General features: G+C 41.7%; 2 protein-coding genes across 4 annotated transcripts in view; one reads left to right on the top strand and one right to left on the bottom strand.

The window, feature by feature from the left end:
• The window catches only part of homer2 (homer scaffold protein 2), a 29038-nt gene extending 21989 nt beyond the window's left edge, over positions 1-7049 (top strand). For all 3 annotated transcript variants that reach the window (XM_054617793.1, XM_054617786.1, XM_054617778.1), the window contains 4 exons: positions 26-182; positions 732-842; positions 3565-3645; positions 5140-7049. In XM_054617793.1, coding sequence (XP_054473768.1) covers positions 26-182; positions 732-842; positions 3565-3645; positions 5140-5328 — 538 coding nt within the window. In that variant the 3' untranslated portion in view covers positions 5329-7049. The remainder of the gene's footprint in view (positions 1-25; positions 183-731; positions 843-3564; positions 3646-5139) is intronic.
• Positions 7050-9449: 2400 nt separating this feature from the next.
• LOC129098778 (WASP homolog-associated protein with actin, membranes and microtubules) lies at positions 9450-22074 on the bottom strand. Its single transcript, XM_054607885.1, is given in 12 exon segments — positions 9450-10644; positions 10886-11028; positions 11511-11813; positions 11816-11915; positions 12873-12968; positions 13097-13183; positions 13717-13901; positions 15693-15900; positions 17864-18033; positions 18636-18786; positions 19334-19507; positions 21381-22074. Coding segments are annotated over 12 exon segments (2382 nt in total). The 5' UTR covers positions 21990-22074; the 3' UTR covers positions 9450-10488.
• Between the last annotated feature and the right edge of the window lie 359 nt (positions 22075-22433).

The raw sequence follows: 22433 nt of genomic DNA on the forward strand, positions 1-22433 counted from the left end.
TCTCTCTGTCTCTCCTGTCTGACAGCAACACCAACGCCAAGAAGTGGGAAACAGAGCTGCAGACTTTAAGAGAAAATAATGCCAGGCTGGTGGATGCACTGCAGGAGTCCTCGGCTAATGTAGAGAGCTGGAAGAAACAGCTTAGTGCCTGCAAGGAAGAGAGTGACACGCTCAGGGAAAAGGTAATACAGTGAGGAAAGTTAAATCCTGCTGCCAGACAATGTGATAGGTTAGAAACACTGTTGCCTCTTTTATATAAGTAACAAAACTGCATTGCAAACTGTCATAAAATGAGCCGATTATCAGTCCTAGTTAGATTATTCTGTCACTTAAAATCTATAGAGTTGGACAAGTGAATCGACCAGCAAATGTTTCTCCAGTTTCTTCTCTCTGAGTGAGCAAAGTACTAAGTATTTTATTAGTTTCTGTGTTCCCTGCACCAGAGTCCACTATAAATAGAATCATTTTCATTTCATAATCATTGTGTGATGGTACTGCAGCTGGTCTGGTGTTGCAATCATATATTTTGTAACATGCTGCAAGTTTTTTTTGTCTTAATTGCCACCTTCAGTTTTCAAGACACCTATAATATGCAGTATATTCAGGATTCTTGTATATTATAGGTGAACAAAATGGGAATATATTCTAAATAGCTGTAGTCCACACTGACTGCTTTACACAATACAAACTGGACATTTTTCACGACTTCTCCTTTTTCGTTCTTTTTGCAGATTGCAGAACTAGAAGCTCAGTGTAACGAAGCCGATCAGGAGAAACAGAAAAACGCCCAACTGTCTGTACGAGTGCAGGAGCTAGAGACCGAGCTGCAGGAAAAAGAGCAGGTGAGACGTCTGCAATACATTTGTCTAGCAACAGCAGGGCCACTGTTGAATGCAGGGGTGTCTTTAAGAGTTTGGATAACAATGGTTTTATAACAAAGGTGGTATTTTACCCTGGAAGTTTATGATTCACTCAGTCCCCTTCATCACAGTAACCTCAGTTTTCATGTTCACACTTTGTCTCCTGAAGTTACAGATCTACTTTCTCTTCCTGACTCCAACATTTCAGTGTGTCTCTTCACTGCACACTAGCTCTTCACCTCTTGTTCTTACTCAGTACCACTCCTCTCCCTCAGGAGGTGATTAAACCTCCTATAATCAGGTTTTGTTGTGGGATCTTGAGTTGTGTATGGATCGGTGTTGTGACTTTCGCCTACCCAGCTAAACCCAGACCATTCTACTGCCCAACCGTTTCTCTCAATAACCTTTTATTATACTTTCTGTGTTGCTTGTTTTTAAAGCATTTTACCCTAATATCTGTTCTGTTTTAGTACAATTGAACTCCACTGTGAAAATAGTCCGACTGGGGGACTGTAATTCATCCACTGACTTTGTCTGTACTCAGAGCAGCAGGGAATTTCGGCGCAAATGCCATTAGCATCATCGCCCTATGTGTACTGCTTCAGTCATCTATAATCCAAACTAGCTGACTGTCAGTTCAGCTGAGCCTAATGGTTGTGTTTATTGCTAATGAGGATGAGCCCCGCACGGCCACACAGTCTTTTGACCTTTGCTCGTTGGTGGTAAAATGCTGTTTCTGTCTGCAGACAAATGATTAGGACCGAATTTTGGCAATGTTTGAGAGTCTGGCCGCCTTCTTTCTAAAGTGACTGTGTCTCCTCATCAACGTCATGAAAGGGAGACACAATCAGCCACGTGAAGCAAAGGGAAAGATGAACAAATCTAATTCAGTTACTATAAGAAGAAAATAGTTCATAAGGCGGTATATATTTCTGTTTCTACAGCTAAATATTTTTCACTGTTCACAGTGGCTTTGAAGTATGTTGTGGATATCTGGCAAAGCTATTTTAGATATTTTCTACAGCAAATGAGGCTTTACGCTCTCTCTTAAATGTACATGTTTTTTGTGTCATACAATTTTTTTTTAAATAGGTGGAAAAAAGTCTGTACTCATTTCCAGAAGCCCAAGGCGACCTCTTCATCAGGGCTATAACTAACAAGCATTTTCATTATCGGTTTATCTGCAGAATATTTTCTTTATTATACATTTTGTATACATAATACCAGGAAACGGTAAGTTCATCTCATCAAATGTCTAGTTTTATTCCTGATTCTATTAATTTACTGTGATGCAAATTCTCACATGTCAGTACTTTGAAGCCTCAAATGTTGTAATGTCTTTTTTGCTTGGGGGGGGGATGACTTAAGAATTAATCGTCAATAGTTGCAGATTCATTTTCTTTTCCTATTTTTCTGTCAATTGTTTAATCAATTTATCAACTAATCTTTCAGTTAGAGTTTAATAGTGCTGCAAAATAATGACGTTTAGACTCTGCTGCGTAAATACCCTTTTAAATTCCCAGAGGTAAACAGTCTGTCTGGGATATTCTGGTTTAGCACCTGGCAGCCTGAGTATTAATAGAACATATACATCTTTCCTTGGAGGGCTGTACATCTTACACAACAACAGAAAGGAAGTAGGTCAAAGAGCTGGAGCTGATTTTTGAAAGATTGTGAGCAAGGAGTCATGTCCTTCGGGGGCTTCAGTGTTTCCACAGTCCTGTGTATCAGCCGTTTTGCTTTTAACAGTAACCCATGGGCCTCCAGAAGGAAGTCTCATTGTTTGCAGAGCACCGATACAGAAGTCGGCCCACAGAGGCTCGTCTACCGAGTGACTCACCCCCCATCTAGAAATGCACACGCTCCACTCCTCCAATTAAAAACGAGCCTATGAATTATTAAGCATTCACTGTGGTGTTGACCCCAGCACTGGCCAGACGTGAACTAACAGAACAAAGCTGCAGCAGAATGTGTGACAAAGGCTGTATGTGGTGTGTTTGTGTGGCTTATAGCAGCAGAGGGATGAAACTTTCAGATTAATAATAGATGTTTGATTAAGAGGAAACAAACATGTAAGCATAAGGAAGAAAAACAGAATCAAGGCTTCAGTATTTTAGTCTGCTTTACATTGTTCCTTACCTGCTTTGTATTGCTGCCATCTTTGTTTGGTATCACCTAAAATGTGTCTGTATTTGAAAAGCTGGCATCAAGTGCACAACTTGTATTCTTTTTTTCTTACACTTTGATCAGATTGATTGAAATAATGTCAATTTAGTATTTTATTTAGAAAAAGTTTCTTGTTGAGCTCCTTCAAAACATTCAAAGGATCATTTTGACATTTTGGGAAATTTAACTTATTTGTTATACGTTAACTTATTACCTTATTTGCTTTCTTGCTGAGAGTTAGAAGAAAAAGTCAATACCACACTCTCTACAGTATATGTGAAGCTGAAGCCAGATGCCATTAGCTTAGCTTAGCATAAAGAGTGGAAACACAACTGACTGATACAAGAGTGGTATCAATCAAACTCTGCAAGAAAGCAAATAAGTCACCCAAAATATTGAACAATTTCTTTAGCATTTGATGAGTTTGGCTTCTTTTTGTTAAATTAACTGTTGGGTTCTTAGGAAAACAATGTAAGGAGAATCAACCTGATGATTTGTTTGCTTTGATTAACATGTTTCTGTTTTCTATTTTTCCTAGGAGTTGGAGAACCTGAGGAAGCAGGCAGAGATAATCCCTCAGCTCATGGCGGAGTGCGAGAGCATCACGGCAAAACTGCAGGTACATTCAAAGCACCCAGGAATCCCATAAAACCCAACACTTTTCTCTCAGGCGTAATTTACAGCAGAGTATAAAAGCTACAGCCCACGTGAGTACATGATGTTTGTCACAGTGAGGTAACACGCAGGCTCAGAGGCATGAGCGTCACTTTCAGACGGAGGCAGAGAATGAGAGTTCCTATTCACCATTCTGAGGGCTCGTGACAACATTCCCATCACGTGTCAGCTAATGCACATCGTGGTTACTGTATCTATTAATAAAGGTCCATCCCCAGCACAACACTGAGTGGATTATTGCCTCTTTGAAAAGGTTTCCTCTTCCTCGTCTGTGAGACAGAGATACTTCATCAATGACAGGGCTTATTAGTTTCCTAGCGATGCAGATTTTATCTGTCTTGCCGACTACGAAAACAGCTGAAGTAGATTGAGAGCTTTCATGACCAAGTCTTGTCACATCTCTGTAGGTGCGTAGGTTGCTGGGTGTAAGAATCTACTGTTGCCAAAAACAATACAGATTCACGCCCATCATCTCCCATCTTCCTTGTAACAAAGAGCACCTGTTTGGCAAGTCTGAATCGTCATTGAGTGATATCAGACTTTCTGTAAAACCAGAAGTGCCGGGCTTGCTCAATGAGTGTACGCCCCATTAGTGCCAAGTCTGACATGAGCTGCATTGATAGCGAGGCTCATCTCGCCCTGTTCTGACTGACTCAGAGCAGGATTTCATCATCCAAGCTGTCATGCATGTGTTACGTTTCAAGCCGGGGCAGGGAGGAGAATAAAACCAACAGTGGCATGCCTGAAGTTCTTGTGCTTCACAAAGCTTGACTGCCTGGTTTGTTTCTGCAACAGCCAGCTGGATGAACCACAGTAACAACAGAACGGGCTGAAGCATGAGTTTATCTAGCCAAGTACCCAAACTGAGAAGAAGACAATGGGATTTCTCGCATACCTTCATTCATCCACGAGGCCCAAAAAGAAAACGCAGCCACAGTGCATTCAGATAAAAGTTAATCTGTGAAGTAAAACCTTTGAAAATGTGTTTTTTCTCTCTGGTTTAGTTCTTTTAGAAAAAATGTATCCACTTATTCTACCTCTGTGTTTGTGGTCATGGCTCCACTCTATTTAAAGACGACACCCCACGTGGAGTTCAGGTTTCAGGAGTCCACTAGAGGAGACAGTCATGCAGGCGCAACACCCATTTAGCACTCCTATTTTAAAACCCCTCCCTTCAATAGTATCTTTGGCATTAATGTGTCAATCGTGTCGCCTGCTAGTCTGAAACACTTCCTTTAACTGAATGCAAAGGAGTTCAATCCTGAGTTGAAATGCTTTTAATCTAATTTTTGATGAGATTTAGGTTTGGCTTCTCTGCTAATGTAAACCCAAAAGCTCATACCATCTGACATCCCTCTTAAGACATTAATTTGAACTCCCTGTATCCACCATCTGCTGTAATCTAACTATTTTTTTTCCCCTTAATATTCGTCCACAGACTGCCGAGACGAAGAACAAGGAACTGGAGGGGAGAGTAGAGGGTCTTCAGCTGGACATAGAAGACAGTCAACAGAAGCAGGGCAACATGAAGGGCGAGCTGAAGAAATTCATGGATATGCTGGATGGAAAGATAGACGAGCTGCATGAGTTCAGACAGGGGCTCTCCAAGCTGGGTGTTGATAACTGAGTAAAGTGGCACTGAGCTGAAAGGGTCAGAGGTCGGGTACGAAGGATTCACTACAGTGTGTCTTCAGGGCAGAAACTATGTGGCACCTACTCCCCCAAGGTGATGTCCACTCAGACACTATCAGCTTTGGCTTCTAATAAACACTACCATGTGAGAAAGAGATGTTTTCGGAGAGAGAGGGAGAGAGAGAGAGAGAGAGAGAGACTGGCAGGAGGAGGGCCAGCATGCTCCACCAAATGGCTCCATTTTGTGCGCTGGCATTCTGAAACTAAATCAGGAGTCTCACTTTGAGCTTACTTATCTGTTTTCTGTTTGGGGGAAATGGCTTTAAAAGCTGGTGGTGGGTTCTTAGATTCTGTACATCTGTCTTTTTTTTTATTTTTATGAAGGCTGCAGCACTTCACAGGCAGCTTAGGGTAGAAGAGGGGACTTTAAAGGGCTAAAATGAACAACACACAAAGACAATGCTGGTCGGCATCACTCTAGTAATAATTGGTGTTAATCCTTGTGAGCCCCCTCAGAGAATTAGAGATGAAATATTTCTACGGACTGTCCTGGCTGTTGCCTCTTGTCTATCTCAGGTGTTTCAGAAGACAGTTTGTACTCATTAGATCATATGCACATACATGACAAACGGCCGTGACACAAAGTGCCTCCAGGTGAGTCTAAACCTACCTGGCGAGGAGAACTGGCCAAGTGATGACCATCACCATAATATGAACTACATGGTTTTTGTCAGTAAATCTGATGAGCATCAAACATCCACTTATAAAATGAAATGAGAAGAAAAAGCAGAGAGGTTGTTAGTGGATGTTAACGTGGTGATAAACTCAAAGGTCAAAACAGGTGTTTGCACAAAAACTGGTCCGAGGAGAGACCGCAGCAGGAAGTCATCAACTCTCTAGTGGGTGTTTTCCGTAAACACTCCTTTTGATTTTATTTGCATGAAGAAGGACACTCTCTTGTTTAAGGAGCTCTCCTTCAGAAACATCCAAAAATAATAATAGGTTCCCCTTTTTTTTCCTGTGAGTGTAGTGTAGTGTTCAGAGGACTTTGTGTGTGCGATAAGATTTTTTTTTTATCCATTTGTAAAACAAAGATGTCCCCTAGGCTGTTGATGTGCTTCCTACACACTAGTTTTTGTTATGGTGGTGGTTATTTGTGGGTGAGGGGACTTGGTGCTGCTCAGTGGGTGAATAATGTGAACGTGTACTTCACTGGTGACATTTAGTTTGGCACTGTCAGATTCTTGGTTTCTGTTTTACATATTTATTTATTTTGGTGCCTCTCTGCAACTAGTGTTTCTAGAACATACCAAGTAAATCGACCTTCACCTAATGTCTCTATAGATGTACGATAATGTATCATATATATATATATATATATACCAAACTGTCAGGATTCAGAGGTTTTATAATTATTGAGGATTTGTTTGCAGGATGATGTCGCAGCTGCTTTTGGGGAAGTCCATATTCAAACATGGTACATTTGAAAATCAAAGGCATATGTTGTCGTGGTATATTTACGGGGTGATACTATGATGTTATAAGTATATTTTTTCATCACTGTTTTGATCTACGAAGGGACATTTTGCTTCTTTCTCTGTTTAACCCCACTGTTCGTAAGTCTCCTGAACCTGGAACACAAAGTATGATCCTGTCTTTTAAAACCAACGCCTCTTGTGCACTTTTGTGACTCCTGTTCAATATTGTACAATAGAAACTGACAATTGTTAAAATTTAGTTTAATTACAACGCTGAGTTTGGTGTCTTCTTTTTAAGTTCAAATAGTGGGCAACAATTTGGCGGGAGGTTTACCTAATCCCCATTTAGTCACAAATCAGTGTTGTGGGTTCTGTGTAGGAGATGCTGTTAAACCTTGCTAATATGTCGACATTAAAGTCCTGAGGCATTTATTCCTGGATGAGGAGCTCAGAGAAGGAGGTGCAATGAACCTACTGCACCAGAGCTGCATCCCTTCGAGGCTCAAGTACAGAAGCTCTGCCACCGCACGTCTCCGTCTCTGATGTTGATTTACATAGCACTAAATATAGCTGTAATCCTAACAGAGACATAACCACAGCAAAAGGAGTGGGATTTATACAGTCGGTGACATGTATCTTTTTTTTTTTCTTTCCGAGATCAGAACAAATAAAGCAACACACAGACATGAGCCTGTTTGAGGGATGGAAAATACCGTAAACTCCGAAGTCATTGCAGCGCTGAGGAAATAACTGCAGGGGTGGATCAGGGGACATGTTGCCTTGGCAACTTAATCCCACTCCCTTCTGTTTTTTTGTTGTTACTAACAGTTTGAATGATTGACAATGACAAGTATAGATCCAATGCAACCATCCAACAATTCATCTTTTAATAATATAAGACAGCAGTCATTTTTCTCAGCCAATGAGACTCTTAGATGTTTATCTCTTTAAGACACTGTTGTTTTGTTTACCTTTTAGCGATCAGTTGGGTGGCACAGGTGCATCTGGGTGGAAGACTAATTATTATGCAGAGTAAGAACTCATCTAGGGTTGAAATGATTAACCAATTAAGTCAACTTTTGTTTTTTTAAAACTGTCTATTTAAAAGTCTAAATGTAAAAAGATAAGAAAAATGCCCCCCCCCTCGAGCATAATGTGGAGTATTGAAATTAGTCACAGAATGTTTTGCATTTTTTGCTTTATAAATGATTGACTGAACAACCGATTGATTGACATCTTTGGTGATTAATTTTGGTTCAAGCTTCTTCAATCTGAGACGCAAAAAAACAAAAAATTATGTTACTAAACGCTTTGGTCCCGACTTCAATATCTCAACAACTATTGGATGGATTGCCTTTCAATTTTGTACAAACATTCATAGTCCCCCGAGGACGAATCATAATGACTCTGGTGATCCCCTGACTTTTCCTCTTGGGCCAGTAGCAAGTCAAAGTTTTCAAATCCCTCCTGTCCTTTTTCTCTTCAAAACTAATAACATTCCAAATGGCACCAGCTGAACTTTTAATGCTAATTAGCAGTTGTAAGGAGGCTAACATGCTAAACTAAGATGGTTAACATGGTACATTGTCATTGTGAGCATGCTAGCATGCTGACTTTAGCATCCAGCCTAAAGCACCACTTGGCCTTTGTACATCCTCACAGAGCTGCTACATGGGCTGTGTTTCTCCTTATATTATATGGTGTTTCTTGTTTCTTGCCAAAAACCAAAGAAAATCTTACTGTGGGCTCTGGACATTGTGACTTTTGGGACTTTTTATAGACTCAATTATTAATTCATGTAATGAAAAATAAGTGATAAATTAATAACTAAAATAAGCCTTGCTTGTATCAATCAAACTCACATCGACACAGAAAGCAGTGATGCAGCAGCAGCAGCGTCTCTGCTGTTCATGGCTGTGTCTTTAACTCTCTCAGCGAGGCTCATTGTGTGACTGGTGTTGAGTGGGCGATTTGGTGAAACATCATTAAGAGACTATGCTGCTCTGTGCATGTCAGCGAGAGAGAGAGAAAAAGAGAGAGAGAGAGGGAGGGAGGGGTGGCACTGCAGGCCACTACCACTGAGACTTCCTGTTGCCATAGTAACAGGCTGCGGAATTTCATGTTGACGCTCGGTGGCTGTTTTTTCTGCTAAATGCCTGACGTGTGTGTGTCTTCCCCAAGGTGCATGACCCGTATTCCCCCCAGATCCCCTGGATGATACTGATAAATGACACACACACACTCATGCAGGATGCAGCAGCCATAACTAACTCTGCGAGCAGCTTCTCTCTAAAGTGTGCAGATCTTAATAAACCCATATCACAATTGAGCTGAGCTGTCACCACAGGAGACAGTAAGAGAGTGACGGCTGTCATGATGGATATTACAATATGATTCATCATCGTCGTCATCATCAGGTGGGCGACAAATCTGCCACAGTGCACTCAGCGAAGGTTCACCGGCACAGGTTAATAAGACACCTCTTTAGATGATGAGTGACTCACTTAAAGGGCGGGGTGTTTCATTACGACACAGGTACAGCGAACCTGTGGAGATCCGGGAACAACATGAGCTAACCACAAGAAAAGATCTGAGACCGACAGAGAGAAACCCCAACAAACTGTGGTTAGGATCCAAAGTGTCATTTATTATTAAAAGAAAGCGGATCAAGTTTCATATTCTGAAAACGGTTTAATGCTGTTTGTCATACAGTATTGTATTTTTTTGTACATAACACATTATAGCCTTTTCTTTTCACGTAAGTGCTCTGAGTCACAACTAGATGAAGAGCTGTGTACATTAAAGAGTAATTCAATATTTAAAAGAAGTGTTGGTTAGCTGAAAAGAAAATGATTTAGTGTTCTAAACTTGTCACTTCATTTGTCATGGTAAGACAGAGGAAGAATTATCAGATGACGTATAGATTGCGCAGGAAACAAGCCTTACACATTTATACAATTCCTTCACAAAGAGAAAAACGGAGGGGAGGACAGTGCATCGAACCTGTAATACAAACAGTGACGTAGACTTTAAACATGTAGGCTGCAAATAATTAACACTGCTGCGCTCCAGGACACGATTTCTCCTTTGTTAAGTAATAAAATGCAAAAAACTACAAAACTCAGTGTGCTGCAGCCCTTATTGGGGGGGAAAGTCAAGTAAAAAATGTTTAATTACATTCAAAATAACAGAAGACAGGCAAGTTTAGACTCTAGAAAATGAGTATTTGTGACAGTGGAGTTGTCTACTGTTGTCGTCTCTCGGGCTTCCCCTGCTGTGTGACAGTCTCACAAAAGGCCTTCAAATGGTCATTCGGAAGAAATGTAATCATCTGTACTACAGCACAACCGCTCGGCTTTTTCTTCTTAATGAGCATTGGAGCGCAATGCCCAGCTCGCTCTGTTTGGGATTTCTGCATACCAGCCACGAGCTGGTCGGTTGGATTTGGATGTATTACAACATCTCAGGGCTATTTTGAAAAACTGCAATGTTTAAGTGAGAAGAGGCGTAATCCCATCCGAGTCTTTCTCTGTGAACATTTGGCAGCAACGTAAGCTGTAGCACAGAACCGTGAAGAAAACAGAGCGGGGGTAATGTAAGAGAACAGCTTCATCGGTGTGTGTGTGTGCGCGTTTGTGTGTGTGTGTGTGTGTGTGTGTGTGTGCATTTGTGTTTTCTCAGCTGTCCCACTCTGTACTCTGCGTCTCGTCGTCTCCTCTGTCGTCCTCGTCAGAATCAGCTGCCACCTTCTTCATCCTCATCATGGCGGCTTTGATGCTGCGCTCCAGATCGTTGTCTCCACTGTTCGGGACGTCTGCACGTGCATGAACCATCTAAAGCATGACGAAAGTCAAATCAACACCACTTTTTCATTCAGGTTCCACATTTCCTCCTGCTCCTAAAATTGTCTTTGAACTTTTTACATGCAGATAATTTAACTAATTTTGAAAGCACAGGCGTAACTAAAATAGTATCTAGAAGCTAATAATGTATCTGCGATTAGCTGAAATCGCTGGTCAGGCCGATTTGTCCGTCCAGCTCTCGGCATCGGCATGTTCTCGTAGATCATCTCACCTTCTTCAGGGTGACTCCATGTCGGATGGCCGACATCAGAGTGCTCCTCGTGTCCCCAGCAGGGGTCTCTGTCCGGGGAGCGGGGGCCTTTCGAAGCCGAATCTGTCCACGTTGCAACGAGGCCAACACTTCATCCATTGATCCTACAGTAATAAGACAATAAATGAAAACGGACACTTTTACTATGATGGAAGAAGCTGCACCAGAAATAAAGAATGCGTTGTCTGTACATTTGCAGCATCTTAACATTTTTACTATACAAAGCAGACTGCACAGAGTTTCCACCTCATTTTTAAACTACAGCCTCCCCTTGAATTGCCTCCACTTCAAAAAGGCTCAGAAAATATGAAGTTGTGTTGGACGTTGCAGTCTCCCTGGAGCTGAGAGTGAGCATCAGCAGGGCCACAACTGAGGTAAAATAACTCCTCTAGCCTCATGGGGGAAGAGGGGAATTCAGGACAGAACACCATGTGCGCGCACACACACTTTTCTCTGAAGCAAACAAACAACCTTCCCTGCAGTCTGACAGATTCACACATTCTCTCTAAATACACCAGGAAGTTTTGTTAAAAACACTATTACGTCTATTTATCACAGAATCATAAAAATCTGAAGTGTATTTTACCTATATTTTGTTTGAGCATGTTCTTGGCTGGAAAAGGAGGGTCCTCCTTTTCACTGAGAGGCATTGGTGCGTCTTCAGAGGAAGGCGATGCTTGGACAGGTGGAGGAGGCATGGCAGGGGGCAGTGGTGGGGGAGGTGGAGGAGGTGGGGGTGGTGGGGGAGGAGGAGGAGGTGGTGCAGCAGAGCAGGTGGTTGTTGGAGGTGGCGGTGCAGAGTAGATTTGGACAGGGATGTCTTTAGGCTGCTGTTTCTTGGGTGTTTTATTGCGTCTGGGTGCTGGTCGGACGGAGGGTGGTCCTTCAGGGGGCCGAAGCAGATGATGGACAGCGGCTGGGAGGGACACGGCACTTCTGACGAAGACATCATGGACTGAGGGGTCTTCAGGATGAACTGGCCCTGTCGCCTCTTGAAAAAAGATAGGTAGAAGAGGCAGAAAAGTGTTTTAGAAAAAGGGATATTGTCTTGTCTAACGTTCTGAGATAGAGACAATAAAGACACAGGACAACACTCTAATGTTCTATATAGCTCTCGCAGTGTATTGAGTTTAACCAGTAGTGACAGAAAGTACGTGCACAAAATACACACACACACACACACACACACACACACGCACACACGCACACACACACACACACACACAGATCTAAAACCGCAATTATGACATAAAAAGAAAAGAAAATCCTCCCAATCTGCTTGAGTTGTATCAATATTTAAAAAATCTAAAACTGACATTTTGATGCAATGATGACGCTACATGAAAAGGCAGGGGATAACCAAAGTCAAGTCAAGGTCATCCTGAGGGGACCAGGAATGTCTGTACAAAATATAACCAAAGAGTTATGAGATATTTCTGTCTGGACAAAAGAAGAGGACTGACCGGCCATCTGGACAGACAGACCTTTGAAAATTTGTGGGATCCTTCCTAGAAATGTATCAGCTTTGACCAAATAAATCTAATTTCAGTAAATCTCTGATCCAAATACTTTATACACCAAACCGCAACAGTCCTGCTCCCAAACAAAGGTCCAAAATGTTCCCTCTTATCTCTTACTTCCCTCTCTGGCAAAGCCCTCGTCCTCCATGTGCCATTTAAAGCTCTCACTAGTACAACCATAGCAGGTAGTTCTTATTTTGGCGAGGGGACAGAGAGAGGGGTGTGACAAGCAACAAATGTCATCATTGAAGCAGTGACATTACGGTTATGTTGCACGCACTGTAACCTCTCGCCTTCCAAGTCAAGTAGTTAGTGACTGAATTTTAATCATGAGGGGAACTATTGAATTAAGCGTGCATAAAGCGGGAGCCTGTGGGGTTTTATCAACAGCAGAAGAAGGCGGAGGGGAGACGGTGAGAGAGCCTGACCTCTCTGAAGGATCGTAATCTGCTCAGAGTCTTCTCTCGCTCCTGGTCCACCCACTGCTTCCTCGTCTGCTCCTCCTCCTTCCTCTTCTCTCGTTTCTGCGGACAACATGGGGGGGACAGCAAAAGGGAAATAAGAGTCAAACAATTAGACCCCGTTTCGATTTGCGGCTTCCGCCGGTGTCGCAAGCATCTCTGTGGGTTGCCTTGTTGCCGTGGCGACGTACCAGGTGGACTTGATGATGCTGGTTGAAGAGCATTGAGCTCTGCTTGGCGGGCAGCTGCTTCTGCTCGTTGGCCTCCATGCACTGGTCCTAAAGACACACACACACACACACACACACACACGAATACTTGTCCACTCAAAAGTACACAAAATAACAAAGTACTTGGGCAAGTATATCCTTCAAAGTTCAGAAAATTGCAGAGAAACGAGGGGCAAATAACTCCTCAGTAACTTAGAAGTGCATTTATTTATTTTTATTTTACAATGTTTCTCTTTTTTTACCTCATTTTTAAACACTCGTGCCTGTAGAATACTGTCGGGGATTAATGGGAGCTTCTAATCAGGGGATTGTTTCCACTTTGTTCTGAGCAATAAAATGTTTTCATGTAATCAGAGAAATGAAGATGCAGCCAGCAACAGGAGGAAATGCCAACCGCACCAACTGCTCTTCAATTACTCTGTCAGCTAAAAATAAAAACAGTACAGTAGAAAAAAAAAAATCTAACTCAGCAATTTGAGGCAAGAAGGGGATAGAGTGAGGAAAATGCAAAAATCGTATACCCCTTGAAACCAAAAATCATTTCTGATGGTGCAGAGAACGTCCATGGTACTCGCCCACACCTTTTTGTTACGAAGATAAGCTCGTCGGGCACAGATGCTGCCTCTCTTGGTCTCCAAGGTCTGCAGGCGTCTTTTGAGCTGACTGACAGCCGGTGGGTCAGTTTGTTGAATACCCGTGTGGACCAGGCTCTGCAGCTCCTCTGGATCCTCACACACATCATAGTACACCACCTCCTCCTTCAGCTCTACAACACAAAAGCGGTCCAGTCACTCAAAACTCCCACATCATCCTACATCATCACCTTCCATTCTGTATTCAACAGAGATAACATGATGGGTCTGGTATTCCTTCGGAAATTAACTTGTCTCAACTATGCAAACATGTACTACGAATCTAAACTACCAGCTTGTAAACTCGTGTGCCAGACAAGCAAGCCAAGGAGGTGTGATGTCAACCACAGATTACACCATACATGCATTTAAAATAACTTATTGTTTTGGTTGTAAACTTACTTATGCAACAACACATCAGCAGGAAACCTCTATTTCTTTATCAAAATTCAAGGGCCACAAAGCCGCCTTTTCAAAAGGTTTTTGCATGACAAACATGCCTTTTTGGAGCAAGTATTGATGCAGCAGTATGGTAAGTATTAAGGGAGAAATTAAATTACTGACCAGCAGCATCTAAATTGGAAATGTTGGAGTAATCTGCCTCAAACAGCTTTTTTTATATGAATATGTTTACATGCATACAAGAAACCAGGAGATCTGCATATTAACCTGTGTCAGATGTGTTAGTGGAAAAGGAAGGAGATTTCTAATAAAATAATTTATATATTCCAACAAGGGCATTGGGGAAATCCTTGCCCACTGATGGGTATCTTATTCACAGTATAAACTTTGAACTCTTTTGGAAGGCTTCATAAACTCAGCAGCCTCCTTTGATTTGCAACATCTCCTATTTTTCTCTGTCCTCCCGCTTCCTTTACCGAGCAGCAACCAGGAGAGGACACCTCCCTGCTTTTTGGATCCAGCCAAAGCAACAGACGCAGACGGGCAGACTCACAGCATGTACATACACACCACTTGGAAGCAAACATCACTGATCCCAGGAGGGGCAATTAGGGAAATATTTACATGCACAAAATATTTCCCCAAAGTAAACCCTGTGCACAAGTGACAGAGTGACCAGAAAAACAGAAACCGCTGTATATCATATTGGGATTTGTCCGATCAGTTGTGTAATGAACATGTGAAACATTTTGTAACATGTGATTTTTACCTCTAACTGACACTGTGTCAGGAAGGTGTTGATTCAACTCTATGGGAAGTATAGTGTCGTGTTGCATTTTCTCAGATGGTGATATAAGAGACACATTACATAGCAACACAGTCCGATAAAACACTACCACAAACACATAGCCTAAAAATGTGCAATTTTACTGAGTCCACGTAAAAACACATACAACCATTTTTAAAAGGGTCAGTTCACCGATATTAAAACAGAAAAAAGGGAGAATACATTTCCCCGCTTTTACAGGTTTTCAAACTGTGTAGCGCTCCTTATAACTCCAGAACCTGAGAATAATCCCGTTTTCTTCAGTGTTAAAGTACTCCATTGTACATCCATGGGTACAGTGAAAACTGGAAATGTTGTTGATAGGGTGACCTGACCCTTTAGGTGAGCTAGTATTGATTGCAGGGCTGTCAAGTGTTAATAATTTTGCAGCCATTCACTTTATTATTGCATTAATTTAAACACAAAGACAGGAATTTGTGCTCGGATTCCAAAAACATTTGCAGTGTGAGGCGACCTTGAGCATTTTCTCTCTGGTTTGCGACAGTATTTTGTACTTATAGCTTCTGGTATTATGCTTTCATAAAAAGCAAGTGTAAATACAGAGGTATTCATATATCTTTAAATCAATGTTACTTGAGTGTTTTATGTATAACTGTATATAATAGGACGCCGCTGTCACATTTCTAAATAAAGGAAGTAGCACAGATCTCTATTCTACTTGTCATGTGTCATCTACCTTTCAGCTGCCGCCGCACCGTGTCTATCTGAGCCACCAGCAGCTGCTCCTCATTCTTCAGGATCTCAAACTTGGTGTCGTACAGTTCTAGTTGGGTTTCATAGAATCTCAGCTCCAGCTGGTCCACTGTTTCCTGCTGCTGGTTGTCCTCGGACGCAGACCTGGAATCAGCTATGTGGCTCTTCACTCTGCCAGACAGGCTGCCCAACTGCACCACAACAACAGAAACATGTCAAAGGATCATACTTCTGGCTTTGCATATTGCAGCCTAATAAGGGCATACTGTTCATTCTTATTGCTGACCATCTTCTAGAGAATACCTTACGTTTTGATTGAATTTGCTGCTGGTTTACATTCTTTCTTTTTTTCCCCCAGGTTACATGTGCATATGCATCTGTGAGTGAGCGTGCACCTCTGTGTCTGTCTCATATACATGGACTTTGCCTTTATACAACTCCGATAAGTCAAGTATTAAACGTCTTGTAATGAAACAAATGTACAATTTAAAACCTATTGTTCTGAAGCATTAAAAAAAAAAATTGGCCGTCTGACATGTCTCTTCATAATATTAATTATGGCACCATAATTATCATGTTATTAATTACACCTGTGTTTACCCTGCAATGACGTGTAACATGGCTGAAAAGGGGCTGTCTATAGGGCAGTGGTCGTTGCAGACACACCTGGCGCAGATCTGCACTCTACTGATTGCACCTTTCTAGTTTAAAATAAGATAAGATAATCCTTTATTAGTCCCACAGCAGGCAAATTTACATTCAGTATGCAATTAACTTTAACTTGCAGAGACTCGATACACTAATCTCTGAGAAATGGTGAGGCAGGTGCAAGGAGTTACTATTTTATAAAACTTTTCTTGTTGTGTTCAAAGACACCTTGAATGATCTACGCTTAAAGTCAGTTGTCAAACTGAAAGATGTCTAGTGAAAGAAGATCCTCCAGTGATACGTTTTATTACGCCAGTGATTCTTATTTATTGCCTTTTGAGTTGGATTTCTTGACACAATTGCTTGCAAGATTGCTTAGAAGTGCCCTTAAACATGATAACAAAGAGCTTTCAAAAAAATCTCTGCTTTCAATTACCAGGTGAAGAACAAAGGATCTGTACTGGATAACCTCAAGCCAGTTTTGATCTCTGCAAGTTTGTTTTTCACACTCTGATGAAATGTGCTGAAACCAACCGCTACCTGCAAGGTAGGACGGTAAAGTTAAGCGTCCCTGATATGTAGTTAATGAGCTACTGCATTCAAAGCGTATGTATGTCCTTAAAATCTTTGTATTATGTCAAATATAAATACACACACACACACTGTCAGGATATGACACTAGAACGCTAAAGAGATTGATTTTTGCTAATACACAGCTCATCCCAAGCATATACTGTATTAATATACACACACTATATTTAAAGTTGTCTGCAAGCACACTGGTGCACTCAAAAGAGCCACAGAGTTACGTTGCCACCAGCGACATAACTCTTTTAGAGATTTTGCGTAGGTGTAGCTTACTGATCTCATTTTCAGTGCTCACACACAGCTGTCTCTGTCAGGGCTCATGTTGATTTCACAGTGGTAGATACTGCCAGCATTCTGATTTTTAAAGAGTTTAACCAGATGAATAATGCAGCCACATGAAGGTGAAGGTGCCGAAGGTGTCCTCTGTATTTTTCCAAAAAGCTCTAACGCGCAGCACGACAGCAAGTCATTTGCTGCAGGGTTTACCTGAAATACTACCCCCCCACCCCAGTACTCAAACGTATGCATATACAGTAGCTGGCGCATTTAGAGTACGTATATAGACACAGGTGCATTCATTTATTCATGCATGCAGGTTTTTGGGGGTGTATCAAAGGGATTCTCTATGTTTTTACAGAGGCTTTATGAATAGATCAAAGGACTATAGCAGCCAGACATTTAAATCAGACTGGAATACCAAGTGAAAGATTCACTGTGTCACATCTTTACAGACTTACAACCACTACAAAAGCAGGGTTTGCCTTGGCACTAGAGATAAAGACTGACTAAACTAAACGAAAGGCTTAAAACTGTGTCAGTCCAATACAATGTTATAGAATCTGCTGACTAATTACAGGACCACCAGAAAGATTTTGGTTTGTGTTAATTAAAACAAAAGAAAAATCGTAAGACACACACCCTTTGTCTGATGCGGTTTTTCTTGCGGTTCAGGCACATCTCTGCAGCTCTCATGTGCTGCAGCGTTTCTTTGGCCAAAAGGAAGCGCAGTTTCTCCAGTCTGGGAGCTGCAGACGCCCAGGCAGCAGCTCCGAAACGACGCTTATCCTCCTCCATCTGCTTTAACATACCTGAAGAAGCACACAAGGGCATCACATAAACCATATTTATATATAAATATATGCTTTTAAAAAGTTGGACTTAATCAATTTTAGTTGCTCAAAGACTTTCAGGGGTCATAAAACACTGTTATGTGAGTTGTGTAATAAACATTCCCAAACCGATGGAATTCCCTTGTCCCTATTTCTTAAAATATTTTTTAGGCACACGTGCCAATCGTCGTATAGATTGCGGAACGAGTGTATCCAACTAAAAGGTTCACTTTAAGTCTAATTCTTATCCAATCTAAATCAAGTCAGTGCCGCAGTATTCTTTCTCATTCTCTTGTTTTTCTTCCTTCCAATGAGCATGACGTTTGTCCCACAGCACAATTATCTGGTATATTATATAAGTGCTTATTTCTTTTAGATTGAAAATGAAAATGTATTTTGTGATGACTTTTAATGATTTGAATATTATATAAGATTTTCATAAATATGCTGTTTGTCTGCAGTTGCATTGCAACTTGCGACTCTACTGCACCTCATTTCCTGAGTGCTGAGGAATGACGCATAAAAGTGATTAATTAATTCATCCATACACAAATAAGAGAAATAAACACAGCAACTTATACCAGCCAGAGCCTTTGAAGTCTGTGCAAAGTAGGTGACAGTGATGTCCTGAATTGAGGCGACTGCGTCTTCTGCTTTCATTCTCCACTCTTCCGCCTCCTTCTCCAGAGCTGCAATTCTCTTAGGACCCAAGTCCTCAAACTCCAAAGACTTCTGCAGAGACCCACGGCAAGAAAACAGTGGACAACTTTAGGCTCTGTGATTGAATGCAGACACTTTACCCTCATATATTATACATTCAGCTTTTAGTCTGTTAAGTTTGTTAAGTGAGAAAGTTACATTTGACCACATATTTTTCTTGAATGAGACAAAAATATCAAATTGTGTCAATCACTTTAACGTCACATGTGTACAGTTATGTGTCTAGTCCATGTTGGATAGATGAAACAGGCCAATCCTTCCATTAGTGCTGTATGAGGCTCTGCAGTTACAAATTAAACAACTAAGACTGAAATATATATATATATATATAGTTATCACTGAATAAAACAAAGTACATACAAATAGTTTATCTTCAACCACAAAGCAGGCTGCAAGTTAGTGGTTGCAGAGTGATACTTACAGTGGGAGAGAGACTGTAGCATATTAAACAAGAACTAGCAGTGGGATGTTCTGGGGAACCTTCTTACCAAAACAAACTGCATCCTCTGTATGTAATAATTCACCATATCCTAAATGGACACAGCTGCTAAATTATTACCAGGATCTCCATCTTGTAGAGGCAGGCCAGCTCTCTCATGTCTCTGAAAGGCTGGAGCAGATACTGGAAGAAGGTGGTGGCCACGGTGACCAGGTCCTGGTAGGCCTCGTCTTCTTCCTCGTAGATGCAGAGCAGCGCGACCATTCGGTCTGCACTGCCGTGACTCTGCAGGAGCTGCAGACAAGGAAGACATACACATAATTGCCTGGGTTTATTTTGAGCACACAGACAAGTCTTTGCTCTGCAAGACTTTTTATTCACACAAATACAAGAGAGAATATTGGTCCTGTCAAAATAAAACGTCCATAACCAGATGGGCTGAGGGTTGACCAGTGAGGTAAATGGTTCATTACCACTGGATTCCTGGAGTCATTTCTCAGTCACTTATCACTGAAGTCAAACTAATTTATCTCCCCTAATGTGGTATTAACAAACCATTTCATAACCAGGTTTAAAGTGATGAAACCTTTAGGCCATAGACCTTGTGTGCACTGAGGTCAGCTTAATCAATGACTGGGATGCTGTCAGGTAGAGGGGACAGTGAGGTTATGTATTTAAAAGGAACAATAGTAAGATTCAGCTGTAAGATTTAATGCAAAATAAATATGACTCCAAAAACTATGTTGTCAAATCCGCTCTCTGACACAACGAAGCATCACATGATCCAAAAGTTGGTAATTAATGCATCACTATTGTATAGGATTGCATTAGGTACTAACAATGTACTGATGCTGTGTACACTCTACTTTTCTCCAGTGTCTCTTATCTCTGGGTTTCAAATGTGGAGTTGTTTGCTGTCATTATACTGTAAGGCATCTCTCACCATGATATTTACTTTTGTAACAAGCAAATCGGGTGGTCGAGTTCCATTTCTTTGTACTAATCAGTGTCAAAGGGCAGAGGTCACAGACTGACAAACAAACAGTGCAGCCAGTGTTGCAACATCTACAGCTATGGTTTAACACAGCAAGTGAGCTAAAGGTTTGCTGTGTCATAGTAGACTCTTAACACCACTGTGTGGTGCTATTCCTGCTACAGAGGTTTCACGAGCTTAAGTAAACCCTCTATCCTCATTATTTCAGGTGAAACTTTCCGTCTGAGCAGGTGCATTGTTGAGTGCATCTAAAGATAGACTTCCTCCACATGTGATTTGGCTGTGATGCACACAGGCAGGAAGCGTAGATAGTAACATGAACAGGCTGGAAAAAGAGCTATTTATGTCCTATGAGCAAAACAAAACAATCTTTGCTTTCATGGCATTTTCAGTGCTATACAGTACAATATGTGACAATACACAGATACAACTACTGCACACTAATACAACAGCCCTGCAATAAAACTTACCTTCTCAAAAGGATATAATGTGACATTTTAAGTCCATCCTCATGGATACAAATGAAGTCAACAAAATGTACTACCCTGAGCCTTCCACTTAGCACTTATTGTATTCCTATTAGTTAGTTGCACTTATTGTATTCGTATTAGTTTGTTTCTGCACTTATTGTATTCGTATTAGTTTGTTGTACTCTTGCTCTGGTTTATGCTTTTAGATGCTTGTTTAAGAAAGGAGATGCACTTATTGTATTCATATTAGATTGATGCACTTATTGTATTCATATTAGTTTGTTGCACTTATTGTATTCGTATTAGTTTGTTGCACTTATTGTATTCGTATTAGTTTGTTTCTGTACTTTTGCTCTGGTTTCTGCTCTTAGATGCTTGTTTAAGAAAGGAGATGCACTTATGACTTCTGGTGACTAGTAGTTCTCTTGAATACCTATGTTGAATACACTGATTGTAAGTCGCTTTGGATAAAAGCGTCTGCTAAATGACTGTAATGTAATGTAATGTTAATATTGTATTGCGTTACACTGAGAGGTGTCTCTAATATTAAGTCTGTCAAATCTTAGAAACACCACCACAGAGCATTTCTTGCAGGCAGGTTGTTTTGTAGTGTTGGTGTATTAGACTGTTATTAAACTGGAGTGTACATTCAGAGTCCATGTGATGGGAGCACCTGTGACTCATCTGACCCCTGACCCCTCACCTGTCGCACGAGCCCCTTGGCCCTCGACATCTCCTCCTGCATGGTCTTCCTCTTGAACTCCTGCAGGTTTTCAAAGTACTCCTCCACATCCCGCTCGTCCTGCGTGAACAACGTGTCGAGCACAATCTTACGCCCGCAGATGTCGATGGCGGTGCTGAAGTATTTCTCCAGCTTCCTACAGGACGAGTCAAAGTCCCTCTCCTCCTCCTCCTCATCATCATCTTCATCACCCCCATCACCCCCACCCGGACCCGACCTCCTATTCAGGAAGAGCAGGTCCCAAATGTTGCCCCCCTCGAACTGTGACAGGTCCGGGAAGCAGGCCACCAACACGTCCGCCACACACGTGAGCTGCTGGTGGACGTGCTTCAGGTCGCTGACGGAGAAGAGTCCAGCCCAGCTCACCTGAGCGTCGTCCGCGACCACTTCCGCTTTGCGTTTCTGACGCTGCAGTGTCCGGTTGTGGCAGGTGACCGCAAACTTCCGCTCGATGACGTTCCACTGCACGATGAAACCCAGCTTAAAGGTCTCCGGCTCCTCAAATATGTTGCTCTTGACGGCCACCCAGCCCTCCAGACTGTCCATCCGCTCCATCTCCACGTTGGTCATGTTTAAAACACGCGTTTCTCTTCGGCCTCCGAGAAGCTGCTGGCTCTGTTTACAAGGTCCGCCATTTGCGTGACGTAGGCCGCGTTCAGGGACCTCGGATATATCGAGAACTGTCGAGAAGCCGATTGTTTACGGGTTTACAGAGTGATAGAAAAAAAGTGTTGTTATCACGGTTATTGATACTAATAATGTTCAGCAGGTCAGTGTTCATTGATGTCTAACGCCACAGCGACAGTTATGGAAAAAGTGCCAGTACTTCAAGATATGTCTAATGATGGACAGAGGCGTTTGAATGATCTGATCTGGAGTTTACGAGGAGCCCTGAAGGCACCACAATGTCCCCAGCATTGTGTTCAACTTCAACCTTTAAATCACATGTTAGGGGAATTCCACCTCCTTGTAGAGATAAATGAAAGCTGAAACTGGGTTCAAGGTTTACAGTGT

Source organism: Anoplopoma fimbria, chromosome 2 (genome assembly GCF_027596085.1).
Source record: "Anoplopoma fimbria isolate UVic2021 breed Golden Eagle Sablefish chromosome 2, Afim_UVic_2022, whole genome shotgun sequence".
Taxonomy (NCBI): Eukaryota; Metazoa; Chordata; class Actinopteri; order Perciformes; family Anoplopomatidae; genus Anoplopoma; species Anoplopoma fimbria.